This window comes from Balaenoptera ricei, chromosome X (assembly GCF_028023285.1).
Source record: "Balaenoptera ricei isolate mBalRic1 chromosome X, mBalRic1.hap2, whole genome shotgun sequence".
Taxonomy (NCBI): Eukaryota; Metazoa; Chordata; class Mammalia; order Artiodactyla; family Balaenopteridae; genus Balaenoptera; species Balaenoptera ricei.
The window spans coordinates 95,685,983-95,703,362 of NC_082660.1; the positions used below are offsets into that span (position 1 = coordinate 95,685,983).

At 37.2% G+C, this 17,380-nt stretch overlaps 1 protein-coding gene across 2 annotated transcripts in view; it reads left to right on the forward strand.

Annotated features, from left to right (window-relative positions):
• The window catches only part of IL1RAPL2 (interleukin 1 receptor accessory protein like 2), a 1,091,263-nt gene that overhangs the window by 1,032,136 nt on the left and 41,747 nt on the right, over positions 1 to 17,380 (forward strand). For both annotated transcript variants that reach the window (XM_059910655.1, XM_059910656.1), the window contains one exon: positions 17,019 to 17,148. In XM_059910655.1, coding sequence (XP_059766638.1) covers positions 17,019 to 17,148 — 130 coding nt within the window. The remainder of the gene's footprint in view (positions 1 to 17,018; positions 17,149 to 17,380) is intronic.

Below are 17,380 nucleotides of genomic sequence, written 5' to 3' on the forward strand. Positions count from 1 at the left end.
CTCTTCATCGCGGTGCGCGGGCCTCTCACTATCGCGGCCTCTCTTGTTGCGGAGCAGAGGCTCCAGACGCTCAGGCTCAGTAGTTGTGGCTCACGGGCCCAGTTGCTCCGCGGCATGTGGGATCTTCCCAGACCAGGGCTCGAACCCGTGTCCCCTGCATTGGCAGGCAGATTCTCAACCACTGCGCCACCAGGGAAGCCCTTGTCTGGTTTTAAGTTTTCCTACTTTCAATATCTGTGGCTTTGGACAAGATGTTTAACTTCTCTCTGCTTCCATTTGCTCATTTGTAAACTGAGAATATTACTACCTTACTCACTGGGTGTCTTTGGGGATTAACTTAGAACATATTAGGCGCTTAGCTTATTTTTGCTGTAATAATTTATGAAGTGGAGCACAACTAGATGTTTAACTCCCTATGAACATATGCAAATAGATTTTAGAGAAAACGAGATAAGTCAGTGTGCACTTAGGGTAGTCAGGGCTGACTTCATGGTATAGATTACACTTGAGCTAGACCTTGAATGGTGAGGCTTTAAATGGGCAAAAGAGGACCGTAGAGGCATGTCAATCAAGTAGGCAGCAAAATAGAGTTTAATGAATGGCAAGACGAGGGGAATTTGTTGTCAAAGGAAATTAATAGTCCAAAAGAACCCTTGTGGGACTTCAGAAAATCAATAGTGTGACATGAATCTGATCAGAAATCTGTGGATAGCTTCAGGTTTCATATTCTCACCTGGCATTAAACCTTGATATTTCCCTTTTCTGAAGTATTAAAGGATCCTTGTGGGATTATTTTAAACATTGATTCTGGAGTCACAGCCTGCAAACAGCCAGCAAGGCTTATCAAAGTGAATGTCACCTATGTTAAAACTACAGCCACATTTTATTTTTCTTTTTATTTTGTTGTAGATTTTTAAAGATTTCCACAACCACATTTTAAATCACACTATTATACCCAGAAAACAGATCAGCATTTTCTTCAGTCACCATATAATACCTGGATCAATCTTCAGATGCACAGTAAGAATTACCATGGTTGTATTGATGCATTTCTCCTCTGAACTGGTACAGCAGGATTTGACTAGCCAGTAATTCCTAGTACCAGAAGTTGTGATCTTATCAGTAAGGGATTCAAAAGCACTTTTGATGATGCAGAAGGGGAGAAAGTGAAAAAGATTTGTTTCCATTCAGATGTTCTCAAATGACAAAAGTGACCTCCTTTACAGAAAGTAATGGTTACCCTGTGTTTTATTTTTGGTTCCTAGAATAGACGTAACATTATAAACCTTAACATTTAATTCCATATAGTTGGAAACCAAGTAAATAACTTTTGAAACAAATGAAAATAACTTTAAATATGAATCTCACATGGATTTAAATCATTTTTCAATTGATATGATTACACAGGTTGGCTACCCTACAAACCTAGATTTCTAGATCAATAAGGGAATTTTTAAAAAATGAAGTCATTTAATATTAAAGGATTAAAAGGGTTGTCTGTTTATTCTTCCACCTAACAAATTATAGAGAATCATGTGTATTTAATTTTGAACTATTAATTAATTCAATTCAAATGAATTCTTTTGCAACTATATATACACTTGCATACACGCACACAGATAGAGTATTTGCTTACTTCAACTCTCTTGCTATCTCAATTTGCTGAGTATGAGTTGGACTTACTAGTGTAGTGAGTTAATACTCAAGGTCTTTGTCTTTTCCCATAGGGAACTTTTTAAAATCCCTTTGTCAAACTGAGATATGGAAAGCACTGGGTCAAGGAAAGCAGGGCCATAAGCCAAGATCAGCAGAGCCAACATAAGCAGCTAGGGTCCAGTGGGACAGAGAGGAACTAGGGTTCAAGGCAAGGTAGGGTGCATAGGCAGGAAATTCACTCTGCAGTAAACAGAGGTTAAGGGGGGATACACAGGAACTAGGACTCCAGGCACAGCAGGCAGGCAGACTCAGACACAAACCACCAGGGCCAAGGGACCTTGGAGCTAAAGCCAAAACCTACCCAAGGCAGAGGGACTCACATCCTCTTCCTTTTACAAAGAGAACTAACGACTGCTACTCCAGGGCTTGTACTCCAATGGAAGAAATTCTTCCCACCTGGACAATCCTAACACTCACTCTTGTACGCCAGCTTCTTGAAATATGAGAATGTCAGACCTGAAAGGGTCCTTAGAAATTCTCTTAGTTGACTATCATTTTTTAGAAGAAACTGAGGCTACTTGGGAGAATGAACTTATCAAAACAAACAAACAAAAAAGAGCAAAAGAACCCACAGCAACCTAGTGAAACCACCAGGTCTATAATTTCAGTGTCCTGACTCCAGTACTCTTCCCATGCTGTGTTTCTGCCTTGCCTATACCTTGTGTCCTTGAATCAGAAATATGAATGAGAAAACAAGTATCTTCAGACACTGAGCCAACCAATCCCTGTTCTAAGGAGATGAAAGAGGTAAAGTAAGTAAGGTTTATGGGCATGCTACGTAGTCACAAAGGGAGTTCTGTTTATTTACCCTTGATGAAATTCAGTGAAAGAAACTTCTATTGAGATTGAGGCTACTTGATGTGACAGCTTGGTAAGTCCTGTAACTCTAAACATTTCATTTTCCACTGAACTTTGTGCCACTTATCCCTAAGAGCCGATTATAGACCAAAGCAACCTCATTGCTTAAACTTTTAGTCATGAAAACAGTGTTCTGTCTCATCTTTGAGGCCTGCTGCTATGCTACTTGTCTCTAGTATAGACAAATAGCTGTGGGCATCATCCCTAAAAAGATTTCCTGGCTTTACATGCGTTGCGAAACATGAAACAGTAGGAAGTTTCCATCTGTCTCTCTCTCTCTCTCTCTGTCTCTGTCTCTCTCTCTCTCACACACACACACGCATATTTTTCACCATTTCCAAATAATTAGTTAAAGGGTACTCAAGGATTTTCTCCCAGTCTTCTTCCTTCCCCAGTCAGTTGTCAATTAGCTTTGGTACCCACTTTCTTTTCTCACAAAGTCTTAATCTCTTCTGGGTAGAAAACCCTACTTAGCTGCAGTTTCCACCATCTGGGATAACCATTGCCTGTCTCTGCCTCATCAACTTTTCATCTTCCTTTTGAATCTTACTGGAAGAAATACATTCTTTCTTCCTGCCTTTAGCTTCATAATTGCTTGCTCTCAACTATAATTTATAATTCACTCCAGCAGCTGTATCAATTAATTTAGAAAATTATGGCAAGAGGGTTCGTCTTTAGAAAGAAGTGGGGGGAAAGCTGCACAAAATCACTCTGGGTCTTTTGTATTTCCATACAAATTGTGAAATTTTTTGTTCTAGTTCTATGAAAAATGCCATTGGTAGTTTGATAGGGATTGCATTGAATCTGTAGATTGCTTTGGGTAGTAGAGTCATTTTCACAATATTGATTCTTCCAATCCAAGAACATGGTATATCTCTCCATCTGTTGGTATCATCTTTAATTTCTTTCATCAGTGTCTTATAGTTTTCTGCATACAGGTCTTTTGTCTCCTTAGGTAGGTTTATTCCTAGGTATTTTTTTCTTTTTGTTGCAATGGTAAGTGGGAATGTTTCCTTAATTTCTCTTTCAGATTTTTCATCATTAGTGTATAGGAATGCAAGAGATTTCTGTGCATTAAATCCTGCCACTCTACCAAATTCACTGATTAGCTCTAGTAGCATCTTTAGGATTCTCTATGTATAGTATCATGTCACCTGCAAACAGTGACAGCTTTACTTCTTTTCCAATTTGGATTCCTTTTATTTCTTTTTCTTCTCTGATTGCTGTGGCTAAAACTTCCAAAACTGTGTTGAATAATAGTGGTGAGAGTGGACAACCTTCTCTTGTTCCTGATCTTAGAGGAAATGGTTTCAGTTTTTCACCATTGAGAACGATGTTGGCTGTTGGTTTGTCATATATGGCCTTTATTATGTTGAGGTAGGTTCCCTCTACGCCTACTTTCTGGAGAGTTTTTAATCATAAATGGGTGTTGAATTTTGTCGAAAGCTTTTTCTGCATCTGTTGAGATTATCATACACTACCAAATGTAAAATAGATAGTGGGAAGCAGCTGCATAGCACAGGGAGATCAGCTCGGTGCTTTGTGACCACCTAGAGGGGTGGGATAGGGAGGGTAGGAGGGAGACGCAAGAGAGAGGAGATATGGGGATATATGTATATATATAGCTGATTCACTTTGTTATACAGCAGAAACTAACACAACATTGTAAAGCAATTATACACAAATAAAGAAAAAAAAATCACTCTGGAATGTCAAGGATTCTTTCTTTTCCAGATACATAGCAATAGGAAGGCAACATTGTCTATAGTAGATTGAACACTGTATTAACATATTAGAAGACATGAATTCGTTTTTCAGCATTGAAGCTAGATCATTATTTTACCTCAGGAAAGTCAGTTTATTTCTGTGTGAGCCTGTGTCTAAATCACAATGATCCATTCAATTTGAGTCTGTAATCTCAGTGAAATCAAGGACCCTGGAGTTTTCACCCGTATAGTTTGGGCTACAAATGGTTACTTAGCATATTAGATGATTGATAGGGAGGGCCAGTGTGAGCAATGAAGAACTATCTTGGGATTCAACCACACCTGAGCTATTTTGCTTTGTGTGTGTGTGTTTGTGTGTAATTTTTCAAAGTGAGAGAATATATGTTTCTCTTCAACTCAAGAAAACCACATCCATGGATCAGTGGTTCTCAACTTTTTCCCTCTTTAACACACTGGACAGATGACATTCACTATCAGACAGACTCTTAATGGACATTCCCCATACACAAGTTATGACTCCATCCTTTATCTATCTTTCACTCAAGAAAGGGCATGTTCAAATGAATATGAGTAAGAGCGACATCAATATAGTGATAACCTCAGCTCTGCTATGAGTTTTTGAGGAACTAATTTACAAATTCAGTGTATTATTAGAACAAACTTCTTAAAATGTGTCTCACAACTGAAAGTATGAGACACATGTCCCTATGTTTCGTGTGTCCTAATATTAACCAACTGGACTGAAGCATGTGGCCCAGGACACTCTCAGCACTTCATGGGCAAATAAGCAAAAGGTGTGTGCCCTAATTATGCATTCTCTTTTGAAAGAATAAAGCTCTTGAAAGTTGAAACTACAAACTTAAGTACATAAAGCACAGCAAGAAGGTGAATGGCTTTTACACTGGGCATCACAAATATCCACTCCTCTTTTCATCTCATCTTGTAAAGGTCAAATCTAAGTGTGACCCCAGGGAAGAAAGGAAACCCTTCGTTTATATTAGCAGTAACAGGAATAGAAATTCTACCTTCAACTCCTTGGATGAATGTAAAATTAACTTGATCATTCAGGCCTAAGATATACTGCTTATAGATTTCAGTGGTGTAACTTTATACAACTAGTTAATATGATAGACTGAATTGATATGGTAAAGAAGCATCCCTTGTTCTAAACACAGAGAAATGCTGGTCAAAATAAAGATTGTACATGCTTGGCTCAGCATGAAAGCAAGTAAGGGAAATTCCCAGGCTTTAGGAATGAAAAGGGAACTCAAACCCAGAGAAGGGAGCATAAACGGAAGCTAAATACCTCCTGAGGCTATCAGAATCAGATAAGGATCTTAAGAGTCTAAGGGCTTGAGCTCAAGGTCAGATGATAGAGCCACAGATCTGTGTGAAGTGTGGAGCTAGAACTGAGAGCCCAGCAAAAATCTAGAAGCCTGAATAATCTATGAAGCCTGAAACTCTATGAAACAGGAAGTAGAAAACTCTGCTCGTTGGTCTGGGAAAGTAACCAGGAAATTCACATTCTGTCCGGGCCATGGTCATGAATGAAGAGACACTCCAAAGAAATTGGAACTCTAAACTTGTACCAAGCATGGATGTGGACTTTAAATTCACACAACCCACATGTGGTACAAACTCCCAAGCTAAGAAATTAACAGAAAAACTGTTTCCAAACCAGTGAAACTTGTAAGGACTTGGCAGAGGCAAACTTGGAACCACTCTGAGGGAATGCCTCCACAGCACTCGCCACCCAGGACTCCCAGAGAAAACAATCCCTACTGTAGATTAAAACACAGTAATTACAAACCTTGCAAGAAAATTAACCACCATATGTGTGCTTCCACTGACACAAACAGAAAAAAATGGCATCCCAAGAAATAGAGATAATAGGACAATTTGAAAGAGGTTTGTTGAAAACTGTTTTAAGAGAAAAACAAAGAATGAAGAATAACTGTGTGGCAAGATAGCCCATCACGGGATACGGATACAGGGAGGGGCAGATCTATCTAGATAAAGAAATTGAAAGTCAAATTTTTGCCCTTGAGAAATTCTTGGAAAGTCCACGTACAGGGGGAGATTAAGATATGTGGCCAAATCAAATAAATTTTATCATTCCACTCTTACCTGCAATTCTCTCACATTAGATAATTCAGCCTCTGTTTCCTTTAAAGTTGTCCCATAGCAATTATATGGATTTGAAATGCAAAACAGAGTCTCTTTGGGCTAGCAGGAGACTTATACATAGACAATTCAGTGATTAGGGTGATGACTTTGGCTCTTAAAACACAAAGATTGAGATGTCTATAACATGTTTGCAACTTGCATTATATTTAATTCATTTTGTGTATTGTCCTTCACCTCTTCCTCTTTCCCCTCCCAGACATAAACTTCCTGAGGACATGGATTTTTTTTAACTTTTAACAACTTTGTTAAGCTGAAATTTACATATCATACAATTTACCCATGAAAGTGTACCATTCAATGGCTCTTAGTAAATTTACATATTAGTGCAGCCATCATCCCAATGCAGATTTAAAACACTGCTATCATTTCCTAAGAGTTTCCTCCTTCAGATTTTCAGTCAATCCCTGACCCCAGCCATAAGTAATTACTGATCTGCTTCTGTTTTTATAGTCATGTGTTCTCTAAAAATTTAATATAAATGGAATCATACAATATGCAGACTTTTGCATCTGGCTTCTTTCACTCAGCATAATGATTTTGAGTTTTATTCATGTTGTAGAATGTATCAGTAACCATCCACATGTTGATTGAAATTTGAGATGTTTTGGGCTATTACAAATAAAGCTGATACAGGGAGGTGGTTTGAATTGATGATGTAGGAAGATCCTGAATTCATCTCCTCCCACAGGCACACCAAATCAACAACTACATATGGAATAATTCCCTCTGAAAAAGTCGTAGAAACTAGCTAAGAAACTCCTTCACATTAGGCAAATGAGAAGAAGGCAGGTAGGAGAGGCTGAGATACAAACTCACCATAAATACCACCCCAAGTGTGGCAATGCACAGTAGGGAGAGAAGTCACCAACCTGGAGCTCCTTCCTGAGGAGTGAAGGATTCATACCCCACATCGATCACCCCAACTTTTAAGGCCTGCACCTAACAGATGAGTCCCCAAAACATCTGACTTTGAAAACCAACAGGGCTTATATCCCCAAGACCCAAAGGGCTGTAGCAAACTGAGAAAGAGCTCTTAAAGTGCTCACATGTGGACTCACTCACCCCAGGACCCAGCAGAGAAGCAGCTGTTTGAAAAGCACCCAGCCTTTATGTGAAAGAGATTAATTAGCTAATCTTAAAGCACCAGTCTCCTAGGGACAGAGGCTGTTGAGGGTCATTTTCACACTCTCCTTCTTCCTTGCTAAAGGTGACAGGCACCATCTTTTTTTTTTTTTTCTTTTCTCAGTGGGCGCCATCTTTGCACTTTCCCTCTGCCTGCTCCAGAATACCAGTGTCTCCCAGACGGGAGCTTTTACATGTGTCTGGTACCACAGGTTTTACATCTGGTGCCTTGCTTTTTACATCTGGTGCCTTGCTTTTTACATCTGGTGCCTTGCTTTTTGCAGCTGCTTCCAGTGGACACCTCTACATCACCTGGCTCTGAGGGTCAGTGGGGCTTATGCTTGCAGGTCCCAAAAGACTGTAATCAATAGAGAAAGAGTTCTTAAACAGCTACCACTCTCAGGGCACAAGAAGAGACAATAGACCCAGAAGCTCAATCTTTCCGTGAAACAGGCCTGTTAGTTTATCATGATGGCTGCAGCCTGAGGGACAGACTTCTAATTAAACACATCTAAAGGCTGACTATAAACCTTCCCAGAGACCTCAGAGGGCTGGCACTGTCTTTGTGCTCTCTCTCTGTCACACCCCAGAGCACCAGTATCTTTCAGAAGGGAACTCTCTTACCTGTGTCTGGTACCCCAGATTTTACATCTGGTGCCTCAGTTTTTGAAGTTGCTGCCCAGCAAATGCCCCTTGATCATCTGGCTCTGGGAGTCAGGGTGCTTGCGTTCCTGAGTCCCATGGGACTGTAACAATTGAAGAGAGGGTTATTGGCAGACTACCACCCCCAGGGCACTGCACAGACAGCAGACTGGAACACATCCCCAGTTTTTCAGTGAAAGAGGCCTACTTGCTAGTCCTGGGGCCTCAGCCTGAGTCAAGAGCTTCAGATTTGGCTCACACCTAGATACTATGGAGGTACTCTCAAGGAATGAAGGCTAGGTGACATCATCTTTGTGCTAGGTGACATCATCTTTGTGCTCTCCCTCTGACTCACTCCAGCTCACCTGTGTCTCCCAGTAAGGAGCTTATAGATTCATCTGGAGCCCCAAGTTTGCCCAGGGAACACCACCAGATTGCCTGGCTCTGGTGGCTAGCAGGGATTACACTTGTGGATCCACAGGACTGTTATATAAGAATACTTTAAAAGCTGCTTCCTGAGGATCTGAGTTCCAATCAGCCTGAATCTAAGTGCTGACTGAGATTCTCCCCTCTTTAGGCCACTGACAAGTCTTGGCACACCCTAAATTACTGGGAGCTATTAAAAATATAATAGACTGCTTGGACAATCACAAAGGTTTGAGAGACAACCAAAAGCTAGAGTGAGTTGAGCAACAAGGTTCATCTCCTACATGAGGCCACCACTTCAAGACTGGAAAAGGTGGTTGTTCTATCTAATTCATAGAAGTCAACACAGAGGGTGAAGGAAAATAAACAGAGGAATACGTGTCAAGCAAAAGAACAAAATAAAATCTCAGTAAAATACCTTAATGAAATGGAGATAAGTAACTTACTTGATAGAGTTCAAAGTAATGGTCATAAAAATACTCACCAAATTTGGGAGAAGAAAGGATGAGCACAGGATGAGAATTTCAACACAGAGATAGAAAATGTAAGAAAGTACCAAACAGAAGTCACAGAGCTGAAGAATACAATAACTGAACTGAAAAATACACTGGAGGGATTCAACATCAGACTATAATAGATGAAGCAAAGAAAAGTTTACCGGAAGACAAGACAGTAGAACTCACCCAATCAGAGCAGCAAAAAGAAAAAGAATGGGAAAAAAGTGAAGATAGTTTACGAGATTTACGAGACAACACCAAGCAGACTAACATTTGTATTATAGGAAGTCCCAGAAGAAGAGAGAGAGAAAAGGCCATACAACATATTTGAAGAAATAATGGCTGAAAACTTCCCTAACCTGGGGAAGGAGATGGACACCCAAATCCAAGAAACCTGGAGAGTTCCTTGTATGAGGAACCCAAAGAGACCTACACCAAGACACATAACTGTATACAGTCATCCCTTCATATTTGAGGGCTCTATATTCATGGATTCAATAAATAAAATAATCAAGCTTCATTATATAATCAAAGGACATTACATAAGCAGCAGCATAAACATTTTTTCTCAAGTGCACATGGAACATTCTCCAGAATAGATCATATGTTAGGCCACAGAATAAGTCTTAATAAATTTAAGAAGATCAAAATCATATCAAGCTTACCCTTAGCACAGGGAGATCAGCTCGGTGCTTTGTGACCACCTAGACTGGTGAGATAGAGAGGGTGGGAGGGAGACACAAGAGGGAGGGGATATGGGGATATATGTACATATATATATTTGTGTGTGTGTGTGTGTGTGTGTGTGTATAGCTGATTCACCTTGTTATACAGCAGAAACGAACACAACATTGTAAAGCAATTATACTCCAATAAAGATGTTAAAAAAATAAACACAGCATTTTAAAACTTACAAAAATAATCACATCAAGCATCATTTCAACAACAATCGTATGAAACTAGAAATTAATTAAAAGAAGAAAACTGTAAAATACACAAATATATGAATATTAAACATGCTGCTAAACAACAAATGGATCAACAAAGAAGTCAAAAGAGAAATTAAAAAATACTGTGCAACAAATGAAAATGGAAATACAACATACCAAAATTTATGGGATGCAGCAAAAGCAGTACTAAGAGGGAAGTTCATAGTAATAAATGCTTACCTCAAGAAACAAACAAACAAAAAATCTTAAGTAAGTAACCTAACTATACTTCAAGGAACTAGAGAAAGAAAAACAAATGAAGCCCAAAGTTAGTAGAAGGAAGGAAATAACAAAGATCAGAGTGGAAATAAATGAAATAAAGACTAAAAAGACAATAGAAAAGATTACTGAAACTAAGTGTTGGTTCTTTGAAAAGGTAAACAAAATTGACAAGCCTTTAGCTATACTCACCAAGAAAAAGAGAGGGCTCACAAAAATAACATAACAAATGAAAGAGGAAACATTAGAAATGATACTGCAGATAAAAGGATCTTAAGAGGCTACTATGAAAATCATATGCCAACAAACTGGATAACCTAGAAGAAATGGGTAAATTCCTAGAAATAGACAATGTTCTAAGACTGAATCCTGAAGAAAGAAAATCTGAACAGACTTATTACTAGTAAGGAGGTTGAATCAGTAGTCAAAAACTTCCCAAGAAACAAAAGTCCAGAATCGGATGTCTTCACTGATGGATTCTACCCAACATGAAAGGATTAATACCAATTATTCTCAAACTCTTCCAAAAACCTGTAGAGGAGGGAACACTTCCAGCTTCATTTTATAAGGCTAGTGTTACCATGAAACCAAAACCAGACTAGGACACCACAAGAAAATAAAATTACAGGCCAATATCCCAAATGAAAATAGATGCAAAAATCCTCAACAAAACATTATCAAACAAAATTCAACAACTTATGAAAAGGACTGTACCCCATAATCAAGTGGGATTTATTCCAGGCATGCAAGAATGGCTGAACAACTGCAAATCAATGGGATACATCACATTAAAAAGTAATGGCATATATGTGGAACCTAGAAAAATGACACAGATGATCCGGTTTGCAGAGCAGAAATAGAGACACAGATGTAGAAAACAAACGTATGGACACTAAGGGGGGAAAGTGGTGGGGGGGGTGGGGGGATGAATTGGGAGATTGGGATTGACATGTATACACTAATATATATAAAATAGATAACTAATAAGAACCTGCTGTATAAAAAAATAAATAAAATTGAAAAAAAAATAAAGGCTAAAAATGATATTATCATCTCAATAGATGCAGGAAAAGCATTTGAAAGAATTCAACTTCCACGTATGATAGAAATTCTCAACACAGTGGTTATACAGGGAACATCCCTCAACATAATAAAGGCCATATATGACAGGCCCACAGCTAACATCATACTCAATGGTGAAGAGCTAAAAGCTTTTCTTCTAAGATTAGGAACAAGACAAGAATGTCTACTTTCACCATTTTTATTCAACAGAGTATTGGAAGTCCTAACCAGAGCAATTAGGCAAGAAAAATAAATAAGATCATCCAAAGTGAATAGGAATAATTAAAACTGTTACTATTTGCAGATGACATGATATTATGTATAGAAAACCATAAAGACTCCACAAAAAAACTGTTAAGACTAATAAATGAATTCAGTAAAGTTGCAGGATATGAAATCAATATACCAGTCTGTTGCATTTCTATACACTAATAACAAACTATCATTAAGAGAAATTAAGAATAAAACTCCATTTACAACAGCATCAAAAGAATAAACTACCTAGGAATAAATTTAACCAAGGAAGTGAAAGACCTATACACTGAACACTATAAGACATCATGAAAGAAATGGAAGAAGACAAAAATAAATGGAAAGATATCCTATGCTCATGGATTGGAAGAAATAATACTGTTAAAATGTCTATACTACCCAAAGCAATCTACAGATTCAATGCAATCCCTATCAAAATGGCAATGGCATTTTTTCACATAAATAGAATAAACAATCCTAAAATTTGTATGGGACAATAAAAGACATGGATAGCCAAAACATTTTGAGAAAGAAGAACAAATATGGAGGCATCATACTCCCTGATTTCAAACTGTATTACAAAGCTACAGTAATCAAAACGGTATGGTACTGGCATAGAAACAGACACATAGATCAATGGAACAGAATATAGAGCCCAGAAATACACCCACACATATATGGTCAATTAATTTATGACACAGGAGTCAAAAATATACAATGAGAAAAGGCCAGTATCTTCAATAAATGTTGTTGGGAAAACTGGACAACCACATGCAAAAGAATGAAACTGGATGAATATCCTATACCATACACAAAAATTAACTCAAAATGGATTAAAGAGTAGAACGAAACACCTGAACCTATAAAACTCCTAGAACAAAACATAGGCAGTAAACTCCTTGATATCAGTTAGTTTGGAGATGATTTTTAAAATCTGACTCCAAAACAAAAGCAACAAAAACAAAAATAAACAAATGGGATTACATCAAACAAAAAAGCTTTTGCACAGTAAAGGAAACAATCAACAATGAAAAGGCAACCGACTGAATAAGAGAAAATATTTGCAAATCATATATATGATAGGTGGTAAATATCCAAAATATATAAAGAACACATATAACTCAATAGCAAAACAAACCAAAAAAAAAAAAACTTGATTTAGAAATGGGCAGATCTGAACAAACATATTTCCAAAGAAGACATACAGATGGCCAACAGGTACATGAAATGATAATCAACAGATTGATAACAGGTACATGAAATAATCATCAGAGAAATGCAAATCAAACCACAATGAGATCACTTCACACCTGTTAGAATGGCTATTATCAAAAAGACAACAGATAACAAGTGTTGGTGAGAATGTGGAAAAAAAGGAAACCTTGTGCACTGTTGGTAGGAATGTAAATTAGTGCAGCCACTATGGGAAACAGTATGGATTTTTCTCAAAATTAAAAATAGAACTATCATATGATTCAGTAATTCTGCTCTGAGTATTTATCCAAAGAAAATGAACACACTAGCTCAAAAAGATATCTGCACCCCCATATTCATTGGAGCATTACTTACAATAGCCAAGATATGGAAACAACCTAAGTGTCCATCAATGGGTGAATGGATAAAGAAAATGTGGTGTGTGTGTGTGTGTGTGTGTGTGTGTGTAATGAAATATCATTCACCCATGAAAAAGAATGAAATCTCACCATTTGAAACAACATGGATGGACGTTGAGGGCATTATGCTAAGTGAAATAAATCATACAAAGACAAATGCTGTATGACCTCAATTATATGTGGAATCTAAAACAAACAAATAAGTAAACAAAAAACAAACTCATAGATAAAAATAGATCGGTGGTTGCCAGAGGTGGGGTTTGTGGAGGGTGGGCAAAATGAGGGGTCAATAGGTACAAACTTCCAGTTATAAAATAAATAAGTCATGGTGATATAATGTACAACATGGTGACTATAGTTAATACTGTATTGCATTTTGAAAGTTGCTAAGAGAGTAGATCGTAAAAGCCTTCATCACAAGAAAAAATAAATTCATGACTATGAGTGGTGACATGTTAGCTAGACTTATTTTGGTGATCATTTTGCAATATATACAAATATCAAATCATTGTGTTGTATACCTAAAACTAATATAATATGTCAATTATACCTCAATTGGAAAAATAAAGCTGATATGAATATTTGTGTACAAGTCTTTATATAGACATAGGCTTTCATATGGAATGGTTGGATCACATGGCAGATGTTCAACTTTTTAAGAAACTGTAGATTAATTTTAACTTCCTAGAATTTTATATAAATTGAGTCATAAAGCATGTACTCTTTTGTTTGACCTCTTTAACTTAGTATAATTGCTTTAAATCTCAAAAATCATATGTTATGGTATGTATCAGTACTTCATCCTTTCCATACCTGATGACTATTTTTTTGTATGGATGTACCAGAGTATTCCTTCACCTGTTGATGAACATTTGGAGTATTTCCAGTTTTGGGGTATTACAAATAAAGCTGGTATGAACATTCATATATAAGTCTTTGTATGAACATATGTTTTGTTGACTGGTCTAGACTTAATAAAGTGATAGAGAAATTGCTAGTATTGATAGTCTTCAACCTACTGTACAATCCTTTTTAGATACAAATATGAGTTGGTCATCTCTACTAGTAGGATATACAGTACCATAGGAATGACTTTGAAAACATCTGGAGGCAAAACAATACAATAGCAAACAGATACAAATGGTAGATATGAGTTTGCACATGCACGTAAGCCAGATTTTAGAAAAACCTGGAGAGACTGTTTCAGGTTATTTGCTCAATCAGTGCTGAGATCCCTCCCAGGCCTTTTGAAAGAAGAGGTACTCACAACCTGGCACACATTGATTCTCACTATCTGGCACAAGAGCTGATTATTTTGGGACTCTCCTCAGAGTACTGCATATGATGATTGGACCATCTTCCTGTTTTAGCCGTTGACAAAGGCTTCAGGATATTTGTTCAGCATTTGTAGAAACTAGACTGCTGAAATATGTCTCTTGCATTTATTTAACAAAACCTGTCTGATGGGAGAGTAAAAACATTCCCAGGAGAAATCGCTGCAATAGTCAGTACCCATTGTGTAGTGCCAAGGAAAGGGCAGATGCTGTCATTTTTGATAGACCACCTCAAGGAGGCACCTTTTTGCACATTGCTATAATCGTCTTTTTCCATTAAAATCAAACCAGGCCTGAGTACCCACAGGCTAGGAATCAATAAAAGGTATTTTATTTGATATATTCTTTCAACATAGCCCAAAGGAATGACAACCAGAATTTATTTGTATAAATGTATATACTGGTAGTTTTAGCAACTGGGATCCTTATAATAATGTTTATCACAGTCTCTGGATCTTTTGCCATCTAGTTTGACATTCCGTAATACCTTTAATTTCATGGGAATGAAGAGCAGTAAGGCATAAAAAGACTCTGTGTTCGGGTTTAGAGAACACGGGGTCTGCTTGGATGAATCACACCTACTCTAGAATCTGGGAAATATTTATAGAGCATTGATAAGAAAAGGGTATTACCCCATAGGTGCTCATAAATAAAAGAAGGACATGAGATTGGCAGGATCAAAATGAACAGTTAGCTATCTCATTACACATATAGAATTATGTCTCAAACTTGACTTTTTGAAAGACCAAGCCTTGGAAGGAAAACACAGCCATGCTAAATTTGGATGGGACTTGCATGTTCACCAAGCACTTTTGTAGATATTGTCTTATCTGAGCATCCAAAGTATTACTACCATCCGTATTACATATATGAGAAATCAGTTTGTAAAAGGTTAGGTAATCTACCCAGGGCCAGAGAGTCTACTTTTTAATGATAGATCCAAAACAAGGACCCACATCTCTTAGCTGTACCAGGCTGTCTTCCATTTTTTACACAAGCTTGTATCACAGAACACATGTTCAGAGAAACAATGAATAACGTTGTTTCAGATTAGCATGACATATATGAAAGACTGTTGATATCAAAGCTTTTGAGAGTAATTGAATGATCCCAAAGGTCCGTGACAAATCATCTTGCTGAGAGAGAAATTTACACTATAAAAAGACCAATATTTGGTAACACTTATTGTGGTTAAGCCCAGCCTATCACCCAGCATCCATATGTGTATGAGGTTTTCTTAATTTCCACTGTCTCAATGTAGACCCTAACTCCAATTAAAATTGTTTCTTGGTGAAAATGGTCCTCAAAGCAAGCCATCTGCTAGTTATGGTGATTAAATAGAAAGGTTCCCAAAAAGTAATGGTTCTTAGAACATGGAAGTTTTGGATCAATTTAAGAATAGAAAGGAGAAATCTTACACAGCTCAGAGTTATAATGGGAACAACTTCACCATGTACTCTACAAGGAAAAAAATATTTTTGAAATTGCTTTATCTAGTGCTCCAACCAGGGCAAAAATTACATGTTATAGAGAAAATGATATGTTATATTATGATTTATGAATTAGGGGATTCCTTTGTCAGAAATGTCAAGATTGTACTCTGTATACCATTCTTCCCTTACTGATTTACTTTGTAAGAAGAAAATAAAATCAACGCCAGCAAAAAAATAATTGCTTATATATTTGATGATAAATTCATAATTAAAACAAAGTTTTTAGCTATAATCACAAAGATGCATAGTAAAAATCTGCAGTATTGCCTAGAATTATTTAAGTACTGTAGGTGACACAAGGAATATCGAAGATATGGTTAGACTGAGTTTTCACCCCATGTACTTTCTATAGATATTCTTATAATTATAAAATTCTTATTTGATTTGAATTATCCAATTTTTCTCAGAATATACAATAATCAGAATTAACAAAATTTCCCTATGCAATCTTAGTAATAGTGGATAGTCTATTATATGTTTTCTCACAAATCAAAAATTAACTTATACTTTGATTAATGTTAACTTCAAAGGCAAGTCCAAGTAAGCAGTTGTTAATATTCTCAAAACAGGAAAATAAAAGAGGGTTCCTTCCATATGATTCTTTCATATTAGTTCCTAGGAGGGAGGCAGTAAAAATAAGCAGTTTTAAAAACTTAGTAACTTTCTTTACTTTCTCATTTTTGATAATATATTGAATTTTAAAATTTCCCAGAGGCCCTTGTAACTATTTAAAAATTTTCTCATTTGCAGTGATAAGGTGATTGGAAGAAGAGTTGAAAAATGGGTCACTTCTGAGTTTTCCTTTGGATGTTAAATGGTCTTTTTCTGTCTCCCAATGATAACCAGAGCCATTTGCTCATTTTTTTCTCTGCCATTCTCAGGTAAGCCTCTGAACATCCCTTGCAAAGCATTCTTTGGATTCAGTGGAGAGTCCGGACCAATGATCTACTGGATGAAAGGGGAGAAGTTTATTGAGGAACTGGCAGGTCACATTAGAGAAGGTGAAATAAGGTACAGAACTTGAATTGCTTACTTTTCTTTGCTGTGTTTGCAGTTAAGCAATGGAACATCCTAGAAGAGCTTCTGCCTGGGATTTTAATTGCAACTCCAAATCCTTCCATTTTCTAAAAGCTGATCTGGTGGAGAGAGTGAGGCTGACTGCCTTAAGAAATGCTAATGTATAAGCTTCCAATATAAGGAAGTTTTCTCAGGTTCTAAGAATATACCATGGGGTATAATGATT